Source organism: Saccopteryx leptura, chromosome X (genome assembly GCF_036850995.1).
Source record: "Saccopteryx leptura isolate mSacLep1 chromosome X, mSacLep1_pri_phased_curated, whole genome shotgun sequence".
NCBI classification, from domain to species: Eukaryota; Metazoa; Chordata; class Mammalia; order Chiroptera; family Emballonuridae; genus Saccopteryx; species Saccopteryx leptura.
This window is the reverse complement of record NC_089516.1, coordinates 5,504,525-5,529,287: the sequence shown is the minus strand read 5'-3', so window position 1 is coordinate 5,529,287 and position 24,763 is coordinate 5,504,525. Positions and strand designations below refer to the sequence as shown.

At 47.3% G+C, this 24,763-nt stretch overlaps 1 protein-coding gene across 6 annotated transcripts; it reads right to left on the bottom strand.

The window, feature by feature from the left end:
- Window positions 1–6,395: 6,395 nt before the first annotated feature.
- MSL3 (MSL complex subunit 3) lies at window positions 6,396–19,579 on the bottom strand. 6 transcript variants are annotated; one of them, XM_066356516.1, is made up of 13 exons: window positions 19,393–19,579; window positions 18,010–18,092; window positions 17,545–17,640; window positions 17,118–17,278; window positions 16,481–16,566; window positions 15,466–15,588; window positions 14,666–14,826; window positions 13,811–13,969; window positions 12,412–12,674; window positions 11,722–11,831; window positions 8,963–9,062; window positions 8,329–8,413; window positions 6,396–7,182 (listed from the first exon to the last, which is right to left on the bottom strand). In XM_066356516.1, exons 1-13 carry the CDS (start codon window positions 19,492–19,494, stop codon window positions 7,083–7,085), a joined length of 1,629 nt encoding a protein of 542 aa, XP_066212613.1. In that variant the 5' UTR covers window positions 19,495–19,579; the 3' UTR covers window positions 6,396–7,082. The 6 variants fall into 6 exon arrangements, with proteins under 6 accessions (XP_066212613.1, XP_066212615.1, XP_066212617.1 ...); XM_066356518.1 differs by having other exon boundaries at window positions 17,118–17,212; XM_066356520.1 differs by having other exon boundaries at window positions 17,118–17,209.
- Window positions 19,580–24,763: the final 5,184 nt, after the last annotated feature.

Below are 24,763 nucleotides of genomic sequence, written 5' to 3'. Positions count from 1 at the left end.
CTTCCCCTGCTGTAATTTATTAAGTTATTTTTCAATTTCCGAGACCCCTCAAATAACAATTCCCAATACTGCATAAAAACACTGGGGGTGGGGGTGTGAGATGAAGGAACCCAGCATGTTCTGAAATGGTATCAAGTTTTCATCCAGTTTTGCTCTATGTTTAGCTCCCTGTGTTATAAATCAGTCCCACCTACGAGTGCCCTGAAACTTAACACCTGGTAATCTTATAAAGCCAGGTCCCTGCCTAATGGGGTAACGTTAGACTCCAGTAAATGTAAAAGAGCATGTGTCTGAGCATCCGGCAATTCTGGCTGTATGACCGAGAAAGACTGGCATTTGGATACAGGGACTGGGGGGGTTTGCAGCAGTTAGTAAAAGGGGCACTTGGAAGCAATCTGAATGTCCACCAATGGTACAGGAATTGAAACGGGGTGATACATCTGTGAGAATCTCTGCTTAGATAGCAGTTAAAAGGATTGAACTAAATGTGCAGATATGTAAAAACACAAATTGATGCCGTTATGTATATGTACATATGTATTATAAATGTCATATATGTATACGTATATCTGTGTGTGTAAATACAGTGTGTCCGTAAAGTCATGGTGCACTTTTGACCGGTCACAGGAAAGCAACAAAAGACGATAGAAATGTGAAATCTGCACCAAATAAAAGGAAAACTCTCCCAGTTTCATTCCTATTCAGTGCAGTTCAATGTGGGCTCACGCACAGATTTTTTAGGGCTCCTTAGGTAGCTATCCCGTATAGCCTCTACAGACTCGTCACTGACTGATGGCCTACCAGAACGGGGTTTCTCCACCAAACTGCCGGTTTCCTTCAACTGCTCATCCCACCGAGTCATGTTATTCCTGTGTGTGGCGCTTCGTTATAAATGTGCTGACATTCACGTTGCACTTTGGTCACGGATTCGAATTGAGCCAGCCACAGAACACACTGAACTTTCCTCTGTATCGTCCACATCTCGACTGGCATGGCCGTGGGCTGCTCCGCTGTCTACACAGTGTTACGTCATCATCTGTGCATGCGCACATGCTGCCACATCATCCTACAGAAACTGGGAGGGTTTTCCTTTTATTTGGTGCAGACGTCACATTTCTATCATCTTTTGTTGCTTTCCTGTGACCGGTCAAAAGTACACCATGACTTTACGGACACACTGTACAGTATTTTTTTATTAAAACCTAGGTGTATTATGGAATCTATGCCTATTTTGCATCCATGTAGAGGAGAAATGAGAGCTCCAGCGGGCACGGGTGGGGGCTTGCCCACACCTCGACCCCTTTACATGCGGGGTCTCACCACCCTGCCCCAGGCAGCACCACATTTCTCTGCAAGCACAAAACCCTCCTCCCACCCCATGTAGGCCAGCAGGCCAGGGGACGAGCCACCTCTGGTGGCAGCTCTCAGTCACTAGCACCAGAGTTGGAGTTTCAGTGCTCTTGGAGGTGGGGGGTAGAAAGGTAGATGGCTCAGAGGTGTGCAGGCTCTGAGGTATGTGGAGGCCTGGAGGCCTGGACTGAACCGGCCCCGCCCCACCTCATGGGGCCCCGCCCCATCTCGTGGAGGCCTGGAGGCCTAGAGGCCTGGACCGGCCCCGCCCCATCTCCTGGAGGCCTGAACTGCCCGCCCCATCTTCTGCTGCTCTGCACCCCTCCCTGCTGGTGGGCACTAGCTTCCTCTCGCTTGTCGTTGGTCAATGCACCGAGAACGCGCCCCTCCCCTCGCTAGACCTTTCTCCAGATCAGAAACCTTGGAGTCACACTCGGGACATTCGTCCTTCTGTCCTCATTCGCCAGGCAGTGACCCCGGGTCCTGCCAGTTCTTCTGTTGGAGCTGCTGGGTTTGGTCCTCTCTCCCAGCCCAGCCCGGGCACCTGTCTCGGCAGCCTCCCCGGTGTCTCCCTGTCCCCAGTTCGGTCTACTCTGATCCCTTCTCTGCAGTCACCACAAGGATCTTTCTGAAACACAGGCCTGACTGCACACCCCCTCCCGGGAGACTTCTGGTCCTCAGAGGCCATTTCCCCAGAGAGGGCGCCTAGTGGAGCCACGCTGTAGCCCGTGCTCCTCCTGGTCTGGCGGCCCAAGGTGGTTTTCACCTCCTTGCCAGCCTAGGTCTAAGCAACTCACTTAATACCCTAGGCCTCCGTTTCCTCAGCTGTGAAGTGCAGATAATACGTGCCCAGTACAGAAGATTGTTGTGAGGGTCAAATGGAGTAAGGTCTATCCAATGTTTACATACTGGGTTATGCATATTCCGGTGGGTGTGTGTGCGCGCGCGTGTGCGCATGCATGCAGCAATGTGCCAGGGAGCACAGAGAATTGCAGGGTAAACTTGAGGCACTTTCTTATATCAGTTTTACTCAATTCTTGAGACCCAGTATTTACTTATTTATGTATTCATTTATCCAATATACAGTGTGTCTGTAAAGGAAATAAAAGGAAAACCCTCCCCGTTTCAAACCTATTCAGTACAGTTCGATGTGGGCTCACGCACAGATTTTTTACGGCTCCTTAGGTAGCTATCCCGTATAGCCTTTACAGACTCGTCACTGACTTATGGATGGCCTACCAGAACGGGGTTTCTCCACCAAACTTCCGGTTTCCTTCAACTGCTTATCCCACCAAGTCATGTTATTCTTGTGTGGTGGCGCTTCGTTATAAACGCGCCAACATTCATGTTGCACTTTGGTCACGGATTCGAATTTAGAGAGCCACAGAACACACTGAACTTTCCTCTGTACCGTCCACATCTCAACTGGCATGGCCGTGGGCTGCTCCGCTGTCTACACAGTGTTATGTCATCATCTGTGCATGCGCACATGCTGCCACATCATCCTACAGAAACTGGGAGGGTTTTCCTTTTATTTGGTGCAGATTTCACATTTCTATCGTCTTTTGTTGCTTTCCTGTGACCGGTCAAATGTGCACCATGACTTTATGGACACACTGTATATATCTACATATATGTATGTCTATAAAAAGATGAAGAGTAGTCGAGTAAGGAGTTCCCTGTGTACAATCTGAGTCCACACCTCAAAATCAAGCTAGTGTTACCTCTGGGAAAGGGACAGGACAGAGAGAGGTCCAGGTTATAGCAAAGGGAATTTCAGTGAAATCCAAATGTCTTCTTTTTAATACAATGGCTGGGAACAAACCTTACAAAATAATAACAGGGCTGTGGCCGGATAGCTCGGACATTAGAGCATTGTCCCGAAGCAGAGGCGCTGGTTTGAGCCCTGGTCGGACGTTAGAGCGTTGTCCCGAAGCAGAGGCGCTGGTTTGAGCCCTGGTCAGGGCACATACAGGAACAGATCAATGTTCCTGTCTCTCCCTCTCCCTCAAATCAATAAGTAAAATTTTAAAACATCTAATTTCTTTAAAAAACATAATAGTTATTAATTTCATGGTGAAAACATTTTATGTTCTTTTTTGTGTTCTGCAAACGTTAAATTTCTTACAAAATAAAACGTGCTAGCTACAAGATTTCAAAGACGCGTAGCTTTCTCTATCCATTTCCTTTCTTGTTATATGAGCATAAGAGCGGGTACATGTCCTTTGGTTAGCTAATGGTTTCTGAACATTCCAGAATTTCAGCAATTTCAGGCCAGGCAATGAAGTGTGAGCTGTTCAATACGGTACAAAACATACACACCACAAAGGCACATTAATGTTAGCTATTTCTGCCTAACAAACCACTGCAAAACACAATGGCTTAAAGCAATATGCATTTATTATTGATCAACGATATGTGGGTCACCGGCTGTCTGCTAAACCAGGCTAGGCTTGGCACATCTTAGTTGGCTTGTGCATGTATCAGTAGTGGGCTGCTAGATATAGGCTGGGGGCTGACTGCTCTAACAAGGTTTACTTAACTCACATGCCGAGCAGTCAACTGGTTGTTGGCTGGGTGATGAGAATAAGTAGACAGCCTTTCTCTTACCCAGCAGGTTAGTTCAGACTTGTTCACATCTCAAGCTAGATTCCAAAGGAGCGAAAGGAAGTGAAATCACTTCTGCCATATTTTTGTGGCTAAGGAAAGTCGCAAAGCCAGACTAGTCAGGATTCTGTGCCTAGCATAACAGCTCCCTTGATATGAGCTGTTGTAAAGTCACTCTCAACACAAGAAATAAAAAGTACAGACCAAATTCAGGGGACAGGAAAATAGATCCTACCTCTTAAGAGAAACTGCAAATTCAAATTTCAAGGGACAGGGACATGGCATGTATGGTGTGTGTGTAAAGATTTGCAAACATTTAAATCTGTCTACCTTTGGACCACCAAATTAACAATGGTGCAATGATTAGTTAAGGTTTATGTGCTATAAAATATAAAAGACAAGGTGAATCATATATCAGAAGAAAATCTGACCAAGTTTTCTCTCCAAGAGAGTGCTTTAGATTTTCAGACTTTGTTTTACGTACTGCCCAAACACATTTAAACAGTGACCATCCTGACACTAATGGCTATGTTTCTGGACAGCTCAAAAATAAGCTCACCCCATATTCTTTTCTGGATAACAGTCAACAATTAATAGAGGCTGATGACCTGACATTTTCTCCAATGTCCCCTTTACAATAGTGAAGACTGGGCAGTAAATAGAACTGAGGCCGCTGCAATTCCCCTGTGCCAAAGCAGATCTCCAAAACGACTTAGTAAATCGTTCCACTGAAGGCTGTAAACCCGAGTGAGAATAGTACAAATCAACAGGAAAACACAGCCAAGTACTTTACTACCCTCGGTTTTTCACGACCTTCTGGAATGATGGAGACTGATGTTGTAAATGCTAAAACATGACGACTTATGAAGATAAACTGGTTCCGATTTGCATTATTCTTATTTTTACTGTCACTCACCTGTTTATTAACCTTTTTTTGCTTAGATCATAACATCAGTATATACTTGTCCCTTATATCCTGCCATGCAGAATTTAGAAGTCAAGGAAGTTTGAAGACCTGTCACCTCCACGTTCCCTTAGGAAGGAAAGTGTATGGAGGTGCAGCGCTGGGTCTTCTGGACTTCGGGGGGAGTGTGACCTCAGTGGAGCAGAGAAACCTCGGCCGGCCTCGGGCCATGGCACGTGAAAGGAACTCTTCATAATTAGAAAGTGAATTAACTGTAAACTCAAGGCATAGAAGTTCATAAGTGCTCCAACAAGAGACAGGCTGTGTCATTTCACTGGAGACATTTAACAAGCAGATCTTTGTCAGGGAGCCTTTTTCCGTTTCCAGCCAGGAAGAATTACCGGTTACATGTTTTCAACTCTCTGGAGCACGCTGCAGGGGCACCGACTTTGAACAGACACCGCATAAAGCAAGTGGAGATGACACTTAGCGCGAATCCAAAAGCTACGCCAGATTAGATAGCAACAACCTGAGGTCTTAGCAACTAAGTGCACTAAGATCATGCTGAAACCGACTCTGATTTAAAGGTCCGATTCTCACTGGTCAGTATATGCAGAAGTTTCTCTGCTGGAAGGAACCATTTACAAATTTTTTCAAACATTTCTTGTGGCCCTTGTTATTCATAACCAGTGATCTTTGGAAATGAAGATCAACTGAGCTGAGCTAGAAGGCACGTGCTCTATTTAAGGCTTAGATGGTATTGGCATCCCTTGAATGGAGTTGGGATTTTCTTAAACACTGTGTGGGAGGGGAGGGGAGGCATGTGAGAGACTAAGATGAGGACCTGAAGGTGCTCTGAGAGACCACCAGCGGGCTGCAATGGAGGGGACCAATGTGTCAGACGTAGACCGGCCCAGAAGGCAGCGACAGTGAAGGGCTGTACCAACTTCCAGTAAGCACCTTCTAGTCAAGCTGCCAAGTGACACAAAAGACGGAAAACCAAAAGCATTAACAAAAAAGGCACAAAGGGCCCTGGCTGGTTGGCTCAGCGGTAGAGCGTCGGCCTAGCGTGCGGAGGACCCGGGTTCGATTCCCGGCCAGGGCACACAGGAGAAGCGCCCATTTGCTTCTCCACCCCTCCGCCGCACTTTCCTCTCTGTCTCTCTCTTCCCCTCCCGCAGCCAAGGCTCCATTGGAGCAAAGATGGCCCGGGCGCTGGGGATGGCTCTGTGGCCTCTGCCCCAGGCGCTAGAGTGGCTCTGGTCGCAATATGGCGACGCCCAGGATGGGCAGAGCATCGCCCCCTGGTGGGCAGAGCGTCGCCCCATGGTGGGCGTGCCGGGTGGATCCCGGTCGGGCGCATGCGGGAGTCTGTCTGACTGTCTCTCCCCGTTTCCAGCTTCAGAAAAATGAAAAAAAAAAAAAAAAAAAGGCACAAAGGTCAAACGAAATCAAACAAACAATTAGAAGTCAGCAAGTTACCTTACTGCTCCTTTGCAATAAAGAAAGAGGCCAGGCCAGAGTGGAGACTCGCTCTCTTGGGTCTTTCCAACAAGACGGGCTCTGCTTTATTTAGAACATCAAAAAGAACATTACACGGAATGGGAACCATAAACTACACCACGAAGTACAGCGGTAAAATCTCAAACAAGTCAGGCAAGGCTTTTTTTAGATCACCAAAAATAAGATTTTACAGAAAGGGAACTATAAAGCAACTGTATAGCTGCACATTTCCTTTTGCCTTCAATATCAACTCCCTGTAAAATATTTTGGTAATACTCTGCAGTTTCCAAGAAAAACTAAAATTTGTTGGACAGAGTTGCTCAGTCCCATCATCAGAATGAAAACATTTTTGCAAAAGAATTTTGCTTAGTGCTAACAAATAACTAAAAATATGCTTATTGCTAACAACTCCAATGTCTACTGAAACAGCCTAAGCTACGCACACTTTCATGAACATTTCACTGGGAACACAGCTGTTCTTTCCCCCATCACAGGTGACATGTACAGTGGCTAGGGTGACATGGAGGCTGTTCAGGGACCAAGGAGGTCCTCCTTAACAAAACTAACTACAGTATATGTGATAACTCAAAGAACTGGGCCCGCCTCTGCTAGAGCCTCCCTGGGGTGGGTAGTGCACCTCCCACCGCCCCCCAGTCCTCCACTGGGGACCCAGCGCGCAGAGCCGGGCAGGAAGGCTGTCCGCCCAGAGCCACCGCAACTAGTAAGTGGCCCTGGGGTTCTTAGTGCTGTAGTGTGCCTCACAGGCCGCGACGTAGGCAGACTCTGGAAAGAAGTCATCATGGTACTCTGCTAAAAACCTGGGGAAAGAAACAATGGCATCAGTGATGACCACAGGAAGGACCCACGTCCAGCAAGCACAGTCTTAACTGCCAACTGCTCTAACACGTCCCTCTTTTCTGGCACTAGGAAGAAAGGATGAATATAATCTTGGTGCCTCTATACTGATTACTTTCACTGCATACATCCAACTTGTACGTTAATGACTATTTCCTCAGAATCCTTTCGTTATCAAGTGTACAGATAAAAAGATAGGACCTAAACTCCGCTAGGTGGCAGTCTTGACTATATAAACACCTCTATGCCAACAGGCCTCAGTGACCATTTCTACCTTTCCATAAACTCAGCAAATGCCACCTGAAAAATTCACAACGCTTCTAGTGGCTAAGTTACACCGAAGTCGAATGGTGTAACAAGCAAGGAGCATTTTGTGCCCTTATTTGCCACAAGGAAGTGTAAGAGTCCCAGCTTACAGCACTCAAGTACAAACAAGAACACTGACTGACTGCGGGCAGCAGAAGTTTCCGTGCGCCCGTTCCAGACTAACGCACAGATGCTACCGTGACAGGGAAGGGCCCCAGACTTCACCACAGAGGGCTCAACACTCACTCCCACGGGCCAGTAACGAGCAAGCGAATCAGGCTTCACGTTCCCTCGAGCTCCTCCTATCCCAAATGCCTAAAAATGTAAGGATAAACTCACACACTGTCAACATTAGTCATTCTTTCTTAACGCTGAAGTAAAGCCTCAAATCCAACCAATAAATGCTAATCTTCAAGTTACTTTACGTACTTGTGACAAAGAGTCTAATACTTAACACACTCCTGAATAAAAAGTACAAAATTATCATTCTTAATCAATTCTACTGTAGAAAATTAATTTTCTTTTTACAAGGTTACCCAGCTGGATTCTTCTAGTGACACAAAAAATACCACCTCCATACAGTGAGTAGCCTTGATTCAGAAAGCAGATAAATCATGGAAAATAGAAACAGCCAAAATCCCCCTAATATTACAACTGCAGTTAGAACCCACTGTACTTAGGTAATACTGCTCGTATTTATTATAAAACATGTATTAGAGCTAGCTTCCACATCTGCTACAGAGAAATCCAGGCCAATCACATACACGCAGTAGAGGTAAGTTTTGACAAAGTAATAAAAATACCTCAGAAAGAGATCAAAGTGCTTCAGTAAAGCCTTCAGATTCTTCTCAGAAAAGGACATCTTCCCAAGGATTTCTGGAAGTTTCACTGCATTAAAAAGAAAAGCGAACCATTTACTATCGGCAGAATCTGACAACGGGTAGCACACACTAGGGACTGTCTGGGGCTCTGTCCTTATTGTGACTGAAATGAACATCTACATTATGGAACGAAAAGCTGAGTGAACACAAGGACAGAATAGCAGTACTAATATTACACATGCGGGCAGTCCTCAGGTTACAAGTGAGATCGGTTCTGGAGGTTTGAAAATGGTCTCAAGGATTTATAAGCATAAGGAGGTAAAAATAAAGACTACGTTAAGATAAACATCTATGTTGCATTTAATCAGTGAATGTACCCATTCCAACTTACATACACATTCAACTTGCGAGCAGACCTACAGGACCCCTCTGGTCCGTAACTCAGGGACTGCCTGTGCAAGTTTTATAAATTTAAGGTTCAGTAAGTACCTTGGTTTTTAATGAAAGGGTGACCTGCCAGTAATTTTCCGTAGACCCCAAGTTGTATACAAGCTAACAAGAGTGTTAAAACCAAAAACACAAGGGGTGGGGGGAAGCAGGGACCAGAATTTCTTACCAAACAATCGCAGTAAGTGTTGAGCCCCGTAAATGCAAGAGGGCGGAGGAGGCTGGTCACCTGGCGGGTAGCTGTCAGGTACCAGTTTCCAGGCGAGGACCTGGGAAAAGCACAGATGGAACGCTCTGTTGGATCTGCACACGCCATTTGCAGCGCATCTCAGCACCTGGAGGCCCGGCAGAAGCACATGCGCTCGGACTTCCGCAGACCAGCAGGCTGTCACCAATCCCATGTCCCAGCTCCCGGCCGTCTGGCACCTCAGAACTTGCTCCGCAGCTGGACCAGAGACGGGGAGGAGACAGTGACAACAAACCAACGCGGCAGTTCGGAAGGGACCCGTCCGGTCCGACTTTCCTGCCGGAGCTCTGTGTGGGCGTGATCTCGGGAGGGACGGGGGTATAATGGGCTATGCTGAACAGGATCAAGCTACAGGGTAAGCGCAACGCGATACTTGCAAAAAGGTAAATACACAATATAAAATACTGTGCATAATTATTATGTAAATACACACAAAAAAGTACCAAGAAGTGTACACTGAAATGTCAATGTTCATTTCTTAGTGGTGGAATTATGGTACAGGGACATGGAGAAAATATAGATATATGTTTTCCATACAGACTATACATTAGCATATATAATATATTATACTTTTCTACTATCCTTTTTCAAAACATTTTTGCCTTTTAAATCAATCACAGGACCCTTCTTGGCTACATGGAGATACTTCTAACCACAAAAAAATTAGAATTATATGTATAGGAAAAATATACCACCATATCAAAATAAACAAAAGCTCATAAAAATAAATAAAAGTCGGGGGGAGACTTAAGATTAGATGAAGGAAATGTGTGCTTTCCTAATCTCCAGCAGCTACGACCTACAATGAGCTGTGGCTGCTGGGCCTCTCCCTTTGCCTGTCGGGACCCTGCTGTGTCCGAGAATGAAGCGGCAAAAGTAACCCAAACACGTTGGCACTGCTGTTTCCAAACCCTTCATGTCTGCCGTTACATTCACTTTGAAGACAAATTCCCCCACTGAAGCAAGTGAAAATAGACATGGAAGCTGAGAACACTGACAATCTGACTCCGCCCAGTAGGCACCTCCCCTACTCAGAAACAGGGAAACCGCCCCTCGCTCGGGAGACCCACGGAATGTCCTGCTGGCCTAAGACATCCATCTCCTCGGTCCTTGAAACTCCCACTACCTAGACCAGGGAAGTGCCCTGATAAACAGCTTCACAACCCAGTTTCCCTGCCTGTGAAATGGAAACCTGGTGGCAGGCAGGAAGCTGAGGTAATTCAGGGCAAGTGCTTGGCACAATGCTACATACAGCAGGCCTTCAGAGGGATGGCTATTCAGATTATTGGTAAGGATGGGTTTGTATTTGTAAGTGGTTGGAATAGCAAAAAAGGAACATCTCATCACAATGAAAGCTATCTGATTTGAAATCTTCGTGTCCATGTGTAATTGGAACACAGGCTGCTCATTCATTACGTAGTGTCATGGAGACTTCTGCAGCTGCGCAGCTTGTGAAGCACCGTATAGCCCACCAAGACTCAAGCATTTCCGCTCTGGCCTTTTTCAGAGTAAGTGTTCCGATGCCTAGTCAATAAGATGAAAATACAGCAGGTCCTCAGATCACATCACTTGATTATGATGAGATCCCACAGGAATTTAACTCTTGTTTATATCAATTAGCCTATAGTAAGGCTGCTTTTATTTTATGTCGTTTTGCTTCAGGCGGAAGAACCCACCCATGATGTTATGTGAAGACTTACTGTACTCATATTTCAATACTTAAGATAAAAGACGAATGTTGCCTGACCGGGCAGTGGCACAGTGGATAGAGCGTCGGACTGGGATGCGGAGGACCCAGGTTTGAGACCCTGAGGTCGCCAGCTTGAACATGGGCTCATCTGGTTTGAGCAAAAGCTCACCAGCTTGGACCCAAGGTCGCTGGCTCGAGCAAGGGGTCACTTGGTCTGCTGAAGGCCCGCGATCAAGGCACATATGAGAAAGCAATCAATGAACAACTAAGGTGTCACAATGAAAAACTGATGATTGATGCTTCTCATCTCTCTGTTCCTGTCTGTCTGTCCCTGTCTATCCCTTTCTCTGACTCTCTCTCTGTCTTTGTAAAAAAACCAAAAAACAAAAAGACGAATGTTGTGTAGGGCTGAAATCCTAACAATTCTTTCCTTTTAGAAACTAAATAGGCCCTGGCCGGTTGTTCAGTGGTAGAGCGTCGGCCTGGTGTGCAGGAGTCCTGGGTTTGATTCCCGGCCAGGGCACACAGGAGAAGCGCCCATCTGCTTCTCCAGCCCTCCCCCTCTCCTTCCTCTCTGTCTCTCTCTTCCCCTCCCGCAGCCAAGGCTCCATTGGAGGAAAGATGGCCCGGGCGCTGAGGATGGCTCTATGGCCTCTGCCTCAGGCGCTAGAATGGCTCTGGTTGCAACAGAGCAACGGCCCAGATGGGCAGAGCATCGCCCCCTGGTGGGCGTGCCGGGTGGATCCCAGTCAGGGGCATGCGGGAGTCTGTCCGACTGCCTCCCCCCTCCCCCTTTCCAACTTCAGAAAAATACAAAAAAAAAAAAAAAGAAACCAAATATACAATGCTACATACCATATGAACAATTCTGTTACTATCCACAGCAAAGGCAACATCATACTTCTAAGGAAACCTGACTTCCTCCCACGGGACTGAAACAGCCACACAAGGAAGGACTTGCGGGGGACAGCCAGCCAGACACTAACTGTACCTCATTTATCTCATTGGTTCTTCTGCCTTCAAAGCTGGCAAACACCGTGCTGCCTTCCTTGCTGGGGGTCACAGGGACAGGCGAGGAGGATCTGCTGTGCACAGGCGTCTCTTCAGAAGGAAAAGACGCTCATTATTCACTTACAAACCACATGGCACTGAATGACAGACGCTGGCAGACAGTTACAGAGAGCAGAGAAGTTACTAATCTTTTACAGGAAGACTCTCCTAGTATAAGACAGCACGTACAGCAGCATCTGACCACCTCCAAGAAAAGGAGTCAAGTCCTAACAGAAGTCACAGCACGATGACTGGGAAAACAGGACGCCGAGGGAAAGAAAGCACACAAGGGACACAGCGCAGGATCCCAGAGAAGATTCAGAGGAGACACGTCCACAGGGGCAGCAAGTAACCACTGGTTGCCTGGTATCAAGGCCAGGGAGAGAGTGCAGAGTGGCTGAACTGGCCGCAACACACGACTAAAGCAGCAGGTGCCGGGCCGAGGCCGAGCGGCGCCTCTCTCACTGCGCTGCTCCCAGGCCTGGGAAACGCCCCGAGCCTCAGCCTGGGCCAAGCGTGGATGGAATTCCCCAGGCGAGTGGGAGAACCTGGGTGGGCTGTGCACCATCCCCGACCCTTCCCCAGCCCCTCTTGCGGTCAGACTGCACCCTGGACCCAGAAGAGGACCTACTCTTTTCCAGGTGCAGGAACAGCTTGGGCATGCTGGCGGATGCATCCTGCTGCCGGCGCTTGGGCTGCGGCGAGGCGCTGCTCTCGGACAGCCGGTCGCTGTTGGCAGAGTGGCGCGTGGAGCGCCGCAGAGACTGCAGGGCCTCAGGCTCCGCTTTGCGCCTTTTCGGGGTGGCCGGTTCCCCGGTGGTCGGCTGGCTCTCCGTGGACTGCGGGGTGGACGGATTCAACAAAGGGGGGCTTGGAGAGAGCTCCTCCTGGCTCCTGCGGAAGAAAGTGGAGTGTCACGCACCCCTAGCCTGTGGGCTCTTGGCAGAGCCTGGAGGGGCTGGCTCTTCCGTGTCCTCCTTCAGACGGACCAGTAAACACACTCTCAGCTCCACCGCAGGAGGGCTGTAAACATCCACTCTCAAGTCTGCCGAGACAGGCAGTCTCCGTAAAAGTCACTAAGCACATTCAACCACCTTAACCCTCTCGGTCACTGCCCTCCTGTGTCTGGCCTGCCAGGGGACGCTGACACTGCACTGTTCTGGCTCTCACAACTGGGAAGTACTACTGCATCTAGTGGTGAAAGCAGGCACGCTGCTACAGCTCGCAGGGCGCCCCGCAGCAAAGCACAACAAGGTTCCAAACAGCAACAGGGCCAAAGTTCAGAAACCCTGGTCGCAAGAATAAGAAGAGCATATTATCTCATAACATAACTACCGAAAGCCCCAGTGTGTGCAGACACAGCTCACGAGAGACACTGGGAACCTGCAGTTTGGAATAGGGAACGGGGACACCAATGCCGGCCCCCAGGGAGCCGCACAAGCCTTGCACCTGCAGTGACACCCACAGGAAAGGCAGGCAGGCTGAGAACCAGGAGCAGTGAGCCACCAGGGGCGGAACGGACAGAGGGAAAGGTGGCTTCTGCAGCACACGGCCCCGCAGGTGGCCAACACCAGTGGGGCGGCAGGAGAGAGGGGGCAGGGGAAAGCGGAGCAGACCCTGGCTCAGGAACAGGCACGAGGCAGAGGGCGCTTATACAGATCACAGCGGACTTCAGGTCAGGGGACTTTTCCCCTCAAAGAACAGAAGTTTGGTTGTGCTCGGCCACTGATGGAACAGAGTGGCGACGCAGCACAGCGGGAAGGGAACTGACATTTACTTGAAGGCCACACGTGGTTGGCCCTTCGTAAACTTCATTAAACAGAAGCTACCCAAGGACACAGATGCTCTTTCCACAATAGAGAGGCAGAAGCAAGGGGTTCGGAAGACACCTCCCGAGCCTTACAGCCAGTGAGGAACTCAAGCCAAACCCACTTCTCCTACCCTTCTCAGACCAAGGTCTCTTCAGCCACTGTCTTTGGAAAGGGGGAGGGCGGCCAACATCCCACCACGTTATCTCTGCTGAAACTTACCTACTAGTGCTTGTCGCGCTCTCCTTAATCGGAAGAAAAAATTTAGACGAAGTCACCTTTTTATACTGAACTTGTTCATATGGGTACAGCAAGACCAGCGGGAGAGTGTAATCAAAGGTTATTCGTATTCCGTCCACCATCTCCTTGCAAAGGTCAACACTGAAGGGTTAAAACCAAAAGGCATTAGAGATGCAAGAAACGGCACTTTCCGAAATGTCACAATGCCACTGTACATATTTAATAAGGCGGAGTTTTAAACTACATACTGTACCTATCTATACACAGAAACAACAAACTGAACTCGTAGATGCCGACAAATAATGAAATGGGAACACTGGTTTACAGGGCAGAGTATGCCAGCCAGTCTGACTCACAACACTGAACACAGCATCATGTTCAGTGGCACACAGGGCTCCCCGGCACACCGCGGCCCCCGGGAGCTGAGGCGTGGGCCGAGGAGCAGCGAACACCTGCTCGGATGCCAACGTCTCTACTCCAGCCGAGTCACGCGTGCCGAGGCGGATTAGGAGTATATAACTCAGATTACGATCAAGTCGAGTCTGTAAACAAGCGAGGACAAAATTCTCATTGCTCATTCTGGTGCTTCTCGAGGAAGAGTTATGTCCCTAAATTGTACCACTGAACAAACTGGTCTCGGTGTGGCATCCAGACCAGATACAGTTATTGAACGTTTCAAAGGGATAATACTTTGATAATGAACTGTATGTTAAGTAATATATTATATGAATTCATAGTAATGGAAATGGAGACAAGCGTTACCTCCTCTCAATGAAAATCACTTCTCTAACACACAGAGAACGGGCCACGAGCCGCCCAGCCCTCTCCTCTACTTACTTCTTTTCTGCTGGGATATAATGCACATTCATGGTGGCATGCGACATGGCGTGATGGTGACGAGGTCTCTCAGTGGCCGAAAAGGCTGCATTGATAGCAAAATGCTTCACGTACGATTCCAAAATAGTTATGATGTTGGTCTGGCACGGAAGTTTCACTAACTGTGAACAAAAAGGCACACAACTGATGCACTCACCCCACTACAGAAACTGTCCACTCCAACAAACAGTAGTCCTGTCTGTATCACTTTTTAACCTCAAAAATAAAGCCTACTCTGCTCAAAGAGAATCTTTCAAATTGTGTGTTCTGTCTACTGATCATATCATCATGTAGATTGCAGCATTTTTTCAATAAATGCAGGCAGTGATTCTCATGTTAGTGATCCATTAGAACCACCTGCGGAACCCTCTAAGCCTGTACTGACAGCCACCCCCCACTGCACATCAATCCCGTCTTACCCTCCGGGTGGAAACCAGGCATCAGGTCTCTGCGAAGCGCCCTAGAGCAGTGCTTTTCAACCACCAGGCAGCAGACCATTGGGTCTGCAATCTCCATATAACTGCAGGGTGGTTAACTCTTTGGCAGACCAGTGGTTGGAAAACACTGCGAGGAGTCTAGTGGGAGCCGGGGCTGGGGAAGACTGCACAGCAGAGCGCCCCTGTCAGTACAAACCTGACACAGAAATGCCACTCCCCCCAGGCATGGCGCTCAGTTGTGTGAACCTGGGATTACCAATAGGGCTGAACGACCGTCCCACTGTAGACCCACGTGCTGTGCGCGGCCCCCGCTGCCCCGTGTACCCGCTTCCTCCTGTTGATGTAGTAGCAGTCATCCTCCAGCTTCTTCTTCAGAACCTCAGGGATGTCTATAGTTATTGCTCTCTCTTCCATTGCCCTCTTCATGTGCAACTCCAGTCCTGCCTTCTGCAACGTCACAGTTCCACAGTTTCAGTTTCTTAAAAGAGTAGAGTCTATATCCAAAGGACTAACACATGAGAGCCCACGAAGACACAAACCCAGTTAAGTCTCAACATCCACACCAATAATGATACATGTTCTCATGAAAAGTACATTAAAGTCCAAAACTTAACCTCTTCCAGGATAATCACCCCACTGCAAACACTTACTTTCTTTTTTCCTCATTTAATTTTACCAGGATTCACATCAACTTTGAAGACAGACAGAAGATGATAAACTCTAATACACAACATTTAAAAATAGTTCACAGTATAAAAATAAAGTTCACAATTTCACTAAAAAGGAAATACTATGATTTGTGGAAATACTTTACAGCTATAAAGAGCCACTGACAGGTTCACATGGTGACTATAAATAAAAGTTCCTTTCCCTTAAATACCAAGTATAGCCTGACCAGGCGGTGGTCCAGTGGATAGAGCGTCAGCCTGGAATGCAGAGGATTGAAGTTCGAAACCCTGAGGTCACTGGCTTGAAGCCCAAGGTCGCTGGCTTGAGCAAGGGGTCACTGGCTTGATTGGGAGTTGGGACTCCCAATCAAGGCTCATATGAGAAAGTAATCAACAAGCAACTAAGACGCCACAACAAAGAATTAATGTTTCTCATCTCTCTCCCTTCCCATCTGTCCCTGTCTGTCTACCTCTCTCGCTAAAAAATTAAATAAAATCAATAAAGACATAAATAAATACGAAGTATAACTTTATAATACTTGGTTAAATACGAAGTATAACTTTATAATACTTGGTTAAAAATGTAATTTTATAAGATGATTATAATCGGAGAATTTTACCACTAAAATATATAGCAAAGACAAAGAATTTTCACAATGAAAACTTTTTACCGCTTTAGTCTTTTCTTCAGTGTCACTTTCGTCACTTACTGCTTCATCCTTTTCTTCGCTACTGTTGTCAGAGGAAGTGCTTATCGCTAGGAGAGACAAACATGATCAGGAGAACCCGTAATATGTGTCCCTAAGTCTCCCCATTGTCTAAAGTGGCATGTGTCCTACCGCTAATAATAAACACAGTCCCACATGTGTTTTAAATGCTGAACACGAATGCTGTACCTTTCAAAATAGGAATTTATTTTGAAAAATATAGCACTAATTTCAATGAATGCAAAACCACCCAAGAAAATGATCTGAAAGTGTTGAGTTACCTAGGATCCTATGGTTATGTGTTGCATTGGAAAGTGAGCCAAGGCCCTGAAGATACCAATAAGAACACATGAGAACAGACCCCAAAGGGATGAGTATAAAGACCCTGGCACAGAAGGCTGTGATCAGGGGCATGACTGATGAAGACTAATTCCTGACGCTTTCCTTAACTGTCAAAAACAAAAGGGGCAAATATTATATGTAACAAGCTCAAAACATTTCCCTGTCTGTAATTTCAATGATTCCTCCCTCTTCAATCCTGCAGTAGGAAAGGACTAGGTAAAAGTGTTTTTAACCAGAGAGAGTAAGTCAAGCCGCTCACAGTTCTCATCCTTTTTATCCTTTTCTTCAACAGGGAGGCTTCTTAAGACAGAATCAACACCAGGCAAGCGGCAGCGTTTCTTCTTCCTCCCTCTGCTTCTGGGGAAAGGAGCGCAACGAGAACCACAGCTGAAGTGCATTTTAATGTTGACCGACATGGGTCTGGAGGTAAAAAACCAGTGATGACAACAGTTTCTTAAGCACTTGACAAATACTCCACCTTTAGAACATGAACGAGGATCTCCATTCCAGATTATACAATATCCTCTCAGAAAACACAGCAGTTACAATGAAATGGAAAACTCTCCTCCCCAACACACTTTCAACAGTCAAAATGCATAATAAACCACGTTTACATTTTTACTTTTATATCATACAAATTCTATCACTAAGAGAAAACACATTTGTCATGATTTTTGAATTCTCACAGGCGAGCTACAGCTTTTCTTGCCAATTTACGCTGTAATCTCCGATTTTCATCGGTGTCACGGAGGACATGATCTTCGGCTGCCCACCTATCCCAGCTAAGAGAAAAAAAAAACAAAAAAGGATGTAAAATTCAGTGTTTTAGCTTGCTATGAAAGTGTCCCAGAATTACATACATTTTAGAAAACTATGTAAATATTTTAAAAATCACTAGAAATGCGAATAAACTGAAAAAGGCACTCATTTAGACATAGAAGCAACTGGAGTTTCCAGAATTACCCACAGAGAACCCAAATCCAATCGACTTAAAAGTAATTATTCTTCTGAATAGGCAAGATTTGTTTAAAAAGCAAAAACAGGACATGAAACTTTTCTACAAGTGTTTCTAAAACTTAACAAAGGAGTTTGTAATGCTCCTGTGCTGCAGAAACGATCAGTTTCCAGTCCGGTTTAACAAGGACACTCACCTTCTGTTCCAACCATTAAAATGTATCAGATATTCTGGGATCTTTCTGCCTTTTTCGTCTTTCCCAACAATAACATCGACAATCTGAAACCAGAAAATATTGTCCACAAATGATTGAACATACAGAACACTAGAGGTTAGATCAGGAAAACTAGATCATAGACCTTCTTCTAAAAGAAAAGAAAGCATTCACTTTCACTCCTTTTTCAGACCGAGAGCTGGGCTGAAACATTTTTCCTTTCAATTACATGTTTTTCCTGAGTGGATGCCTCAAAATAGGAAACATCCCTCCAATCTCCCCGTGATTGGTTTCTGAGTGCGGGACTCGGTGCAGCTTCTAAAGCCATTGGCCAGACAATCTGTCACTAAAGAGTCCTGGCCAGACCAGAGAGCTGCAGCCCTGAGACCTCTGGGAGTTGTAGTCTGCCCGGCGCCGCTGCGTCCAGGGCCAGATGGCTGGCAGATTACGCCATCCATTCTAGCGGTGCCGCCAGAGGGAACATCTGGGGCAAATGACGGGGCGTGTCACCCCTGAGGAGACTAAAGGCGGGGAGGGAGGCGAGAAAGCAAACAGAAAAGAGAGACCACGGTTGCCGGTGCGGAACCCTAAAACCGCAGAACCCGGTGGCCTTGGGAAGTCGCCCAAAGAGCAGCGCGGCGCAGACGCACCTGGGGCCCCCGGTCAGGCCCCAGAGCCGGACTGAGATGCCCACTCCCTGTCGCCACCCAGACCTAAGGAGCTGCAGATGTGGCTCCGTCCCCCGCAAACCCCCTAAAACTTAAGTGATGGGCACAGGGCGCGACTCAGGGATGGAAGACAAAAATGTAGGAAGGCCCTGAGGGAAAAAAACACCGGGTCAACCTAACCCTCGGGGCCGACGGGAGGGGCCCAAACACAATTGGGGCCCCAGGACAACGACATCGCGAGTTGACAGCCCACGATATGGTGCTATATATTAGGACCTGGGTCGGTGGGTCAGGGCGTCACACGGGAGCCCACGCGGCGCTCCGCGCAGGATGAGAAGACATTTAGCGCGCCATCCGTTAGGTTTCCTAGACAGGCGGATCTCACTGACGTCACGTGAGCAAACAGACGCGCGACCACAGACTCGCGATACCGCAGGAGCGAGATTTCAAAAGGCGCGTGCGCAGATCCGTGCGCCGGACGGAAGCGGAAGCGTGCCGGCCCCGACCTCCCCGCGCGGCGTCCGCGAGCGCTCCCTGCCGTCCGCGCGGCACCGCGCAGGCCCAGGAGTCACGGGCAGGGAGCCCCGCGGCCCGCGGCTTCCCCTGCTCGGCGCTGCCACCCGCACCCTCGCCCGCACCCGCATCCCGTCCGGGGGCCCCCGCCCCGCGCCTCCTCCCTGTCCCTCCGCGGCGGCACCTTGGCATCGTACAGCACTCGCGCCTTGGTGGGGTCAGGCTCGAAGCACAGCACTTTCTCCCCTGAGTGGAATTTAAATTTCATGCCCTCGCTTGCGCTCATTTGCTCATCGTGGCGGAGGGCGAGGCTCCGGGGCGGGCGGAGCGCGCGCGGTGGGGAACGGGGGTTGGGGGCGGGGAGGTGGTGCTCTGAGGCGGGGGAGGGAGGGAAGGGACGGGGAATGGCGGAGGCCACGGCCGCCCCGCCCTCGGTCCCGCCTCTGCCCGCCCCGAGCCCCCGCCGGACCTCGGAGCCGCCGGGCGCGCGCTCCGTGCCCTCCCCACCGCGAGCGTGACCCCGCGAGTTCTCCCGGGCTCAGAGAGGCTGCGATCGGGAGGCGCCTGCCGTGGCCAAGGTCCTCCTGCAGAGCGTGTCCTCCCGCCCTCGTGGGAAAGGCTGCCGATGTGGGCTGCTCCCACGGTGTCATCACGCCGGCTCACGCTCTGCAGCCGGGATGTGGGAAGTTCTTAAATAGGGCCCGCCTGGGGTGGACTTGGCGGTGGGGCAGCCTGCCCACCGCTGCTGTCCTGAAGCCCCCTGGCCGCGCCCCGCCGGCCACCTTAGCAGGGCTACGAGCCCCCTGCGTGGCTAATCGCGGAGGACCTGGGGCTGGAGGCAAGTGTGGATGGCAGTGGCCTTGGCGGCAAAGGGTAGTGAGGGAGTGAATAAAGCACTAAGGCAAACCTGGGCGAGCACTAGCCGACGGCAGGCCAGGAGCTCCCCAGTGACAGCGGGTGAGCAGTGGGCGGTGAGTCTGATGAGTCCTTTCCAGGTCCTTTCCCATCTTGAGTCTTGGCTTCCGCGTGGTTTCCCAGCCCCCGGCTCTCAGAGTTGCTCCCTCAAGGTTTGTCTTCCACAATACTTTGGAAACTAAGCCTGGCGTGGGTAGCTCAGTTGGTTAGAGCGGAGTCCTGATACACCAAGGTTATGGATCCCATTCTCGGTTAGGGCGCACAGAATAATCCAATGAATGCATAAACAAGTGGAACAAACTGATCTCTTTCCCTCCCTCCCTCTAAAATCAATAAATAAAAAAAGTAAAAAAATAATAATAAGAGGAAAACTAAAGGTAGACCCCTCTGCTAGACTGGTACTAGCAAGTACCCACACAGAGGCTGTGCTCAGGAGACATTTGATGAACGAATGACAGGTGCTGGGAGATTCGTGAAGGGCAAACTTCCAGAAACAGAAGACAGGGTACTATATTCTCTCCATTTTCAGGAACGTAAAGTTTTGGGGTTCTGCAGTTTCTGGATTCAGATCCGACTGAGACTGGCTTTGAGGCTCCGAGGTGTAGTGAACTGCCAGTTCTCCACGCTCTGGGCTCTTCTTGCCTCCAGGAATTTGCACTTGCCTCCCCCATCACTGGGTTTCTGGGTCACATCCTTCGCCTTTCTGGTGGGCCATGGCCCAGAGTAAAACCTTCAAGCTTCCCTAGATGAATCATATACTCCAGCATTCCCTCCCAGGCCTCTATCCATTTCTTGCAATAAAAGGGGGCTATTCCTTTGGGAAATGCCCTCTCTCGGGTGCTCAGCTGCTTGAAGCAGGGAGGACAGGGCTGCCACAATAAATATTTAATGAAACAACAGATTACGGATTTAGGAAACAGTTGACAAAACTCAGTGACCTATTGGATGTGAAAGGGGAGAAGGAAGGAGGAGTCTTGAGAGACTCAGGGATGTTTCTGACAGAGTAAGTTGGGTGAGGGATAGGTCCATTGACCAGAATAATGGTTACCAGAGGAGGAGTAGATTGGGGAAAGTCAGCCAGACAATACAGTGGAGAAGCCACAACTGGAGCCATGATTCCTCTTCAGGTTGTGGTTTATCAGGCAAGTTTGAGTCAAGTCACTATTGGCATTAGGTTTGTCCCTAGGGATAAGTCCAAAAATAACTTGATTCTCAACCTTCTTAGTCAAAATTAAATGTTCAAAGCTAAGTCTTACTCCATGTAACAGAACCAAATAATAATAGCAGCTATTTATGAAGTGGCCAAATGCCAGGGCTTTTTATTCATTATTTTATTTAATCCCATAAACAGTCCTCTGAGGTAGGAACTATTTTCTCAACTTAAAAATGAGAATACTAAGGTTCAGGGACATTAAGGGATTTGCCCAATAAACATGTCTTCCGCTCTTGATTCCAGTTCCCATGTCTAGTACTCTCTCAATTTACTTGTTAACTTCCTAGCGGGTTTTACAAGCTTTGATAAAGGCATGGAAAAATCTAAAGAAGTTTCAAATGTCTATGTCTTAATACTGCCATGTAACCTCTGCTCTCTACACCTGTGATGTATCAAATTAGCGCTCGCACACAGAATATCATTTACATGACCAAGTTACGCACAGTCCTAGAATCAGTTCCGTCTTTATGATATTGAAAGTCAGATCAGCTACAAAAGCCAGATTAGAAGTTTCCTTACAATTAGAATATCAGAGAAATTTATAGGAACCTATTTTACATAAGGTCTATAATATCAAATCATTTTTTAAAATGTGGCAAATAATAATGTATGTCTCCCAAAGCCAAAGATTCTTTAAAGCTTAACTGAAGTTTAGTATAAGAATTTTAGCCTGACCAGGTGGTTGCGCAGTGGATAGAGTGTCGGACTGGGATGCAGAGGACCCAGGTTCGAAACCCCGAGGTCGCCAGCTTGAGCTTATCTGGTTTGAGCAAAGCTCACCAGCTTGGACCCAAGGTCGCTGGCTCGAGCAAGGGGTTACTTGGTCTGCTGAAGGCCCACGGTCAAGGCACATATGACAAAGCAATCAATGAACAACTAAGGTGTCGCAACGAAAAACCGATGATTGATGCTTCTCATCTGTCTCTGCTCCTGTCTATCCCTCTCTCTGACTCTCTATCTGTCTCTGAAAAAAAAATCACATAAGATGACTCAGTATTACTAATAATGAAGCTACTTCTATTCATTGTATATTTGAACTATTGATGAGCCCTGACTGGAGAATAAAATTCCTGTAAACTAAATTTGGCTGTTTACTATATTCTGGAATTTATTAGTTTTTTGATTATTTAAGCATTCACATTTCAGTCTGTGAATCTTAAAAAGTGTTCCTTGGTTTTATCATTGTAACACTCTTGTAATAGCCAAATGTTACATCAACTGAAGACTGGATACATAAATTATAAGTTATTACTACAATGAACAAAATGTATCAAAGAGAACAAACAACATAGATGAATCTCTCAAGAACATTACTGAGTGAAAGAATCCTTACAAGTAGGTAGTACATAGTGGCTAACCCCATTTATATGAAGTTGTGAAACAGGCAACAACTATGCATAGTATTAGGAGTTGGGCTAGTGTTTTCTCTTGGAAGGAAGGAATGACAAAAGAGTTTATTCTGGGCACTAGTCATGTTCTGTTTTGTAATGTGGCCATAGGTACCTTGGTGAAAATTACAGGGCCATGAGCTTATGATCTGGATCCTCTTTTCTCTATATGTTATGTCAGTGTTATTTATTTGTTTATTTGTTTATTTTAGAGAGAGAGAGACAGACAGGAAGGGAGAGAGATGAGAAGCATCAACTCCTAGTTGCGGCACCTCAGTTGTTCATTTAATTGCTTTCTCATATGTACCTTGACCAGGGGCTACAGTCGAACCAGTGATCCCTTGCTCAAGCCAGCGACCTTGGGTCCAAGCCAGTGACCTTTGGACTCAAGCCAGGAACCTTGGGGTTTCGAATCGTGGGACAAAATTGTAATGGTACAAGCACTTGAAAATATGTATAGCCCTGTTAGTGTTTAGGGCAACAATATTAATTTTGCATTCTCAAATTGACAAAACTGTAAAGATTAGATAATACACAATTCTGGTACAGATACTAACCAATGAGAATTCTTTTTTATTTTTTATTTTATTTTTTCTTTTTTATTTTTTTAGTGAGATAGAGAGAGGGGGACAGACAGGGACAAACAGACAGGAAGGGAGAAATGAGAAGCATCAACTAATTGTGGCACCTTAGTTCATTGATTGCTTTCTTTTTTGTTTGTTTTTGTTTTTGATTTTGTATTTTTCTGAAGTTGGAAACGGGGAGGCAGTCAGACTCCTGCATGCGCCCTACCAGGATCCACCCGGCATGCCCACCAGGGGGCGATGCTCTGCCCATCTGGGGCATAGTTCTGTTGAGACCAGAGCCATTCTAGTGCCTGAGGCAGAGGCCATGGAGCTACCCTCAGCACCTGGGCCAACTTTGCTCCAATGGAGCCTTGGCTGTGGGAGGGGAAGAGAGAGACAGAGAGGAAGGAGAGGGGGAGGGGTGGAGAAGCAGATGGGAGCTTCTCCTGGTTGCCCTGGCTGGGAATTGAACCCAGGACTCCTGCAAGCCAGGCCGACACTCTACCACTCAGCCAACCAGCCAGGGCCTGATTGCTTTCTTATATGTGCCTTGACCCCTTGCTCAAGCCAGTGACCTTAGGCTCAAACCAGCGACCTTGGATTTCAAGCCAGCAACCATGGGGTCATGTCTAGGATCCCACGCTCAAGCCAGCGACCCTGCACTCAAGCTGGTGAGCCGTGCTCAAGCCAGGTGAGCCCTCACTCAAGCCGGCGACCTCGGGGTTTTAAACCTGGGTCCTCAGTGTCCCAGGCCTATGCTCTATCTACTGTGCCACCACCTAGTCAGGCCTGATGAGAATCCTTATATGCTGCTAGTGGAAGTGTAAAGGAGAAAAACAAAACAAAATGCTTTGGAGAACAATTTGGTCAAAAATGATAAAGTTGAAGATGCACTATCCTTTGATTTACCAATTCCATTTTTTTTTAATTTTTAATTTTATTTTATTTATTCATTTTAGAGAGGAGAGAGAGAGAGGAGAGAGAGAAGGGGGGAGGAGCTGGAAGCATCAACTCCCATATGTGCCTTGACCAGGCAAGCCCAGGGTTTCGAACCGGCAACCTCAGCATTTCCAGGTCGACGCTTTATCCACTGTGCCACTACAGGTCAGGCCACCAATTCCATTTTTAGGGAGATAGCTAGAAAAATTCTTTATGTAACAGGAAACAAGTATAAGAATATTCTTTCTAGTATTGCTTGTAATTGCAAAAAATTATGATAATGATCTAAATATATAATAAAGGGAGAATGGATAAAATATGTACTATATGTTCATATAATAGAATACTATACATCAAACAAAATAGCAGAGAGCCATTGTATCAAAATCATAATAATGAGTAAAATATAATTTTTAAAATATGCAAAATAATAGTGCATATGATATGTGATACTTGTATAAAAACACATGGAAATAAACAATAAATTAATGATGGTGGTCACCCCAAGAAAGGAGAGAAACAGAAGCGAAGGGG

Bases quoted from the DNA above. Each gene is read 5' to 3' on its own strand.
- MSL3 (XM_066356516.1), bottom strand. From the start codon at position 19,494: ATGAGCGCAAGCGAGGGCATGAAATTTAAATTCCACTCAGGGGAGAAA. The intron at 16,567-17,117 runs GTGAGCGGCTTG...TGTCTCTCCTAG, and splicing joins GGATAAAAAGGATGAGAACT to CGATAAGCACTTCCTCTGAC. The intron at 8,414-8,962 runs GTAAGAAATTCT...TTTTTAATGCAG, and splicing joins ACACTTACTGCGATTGTTTG to TGAAACTTCCAGAAATCCTT.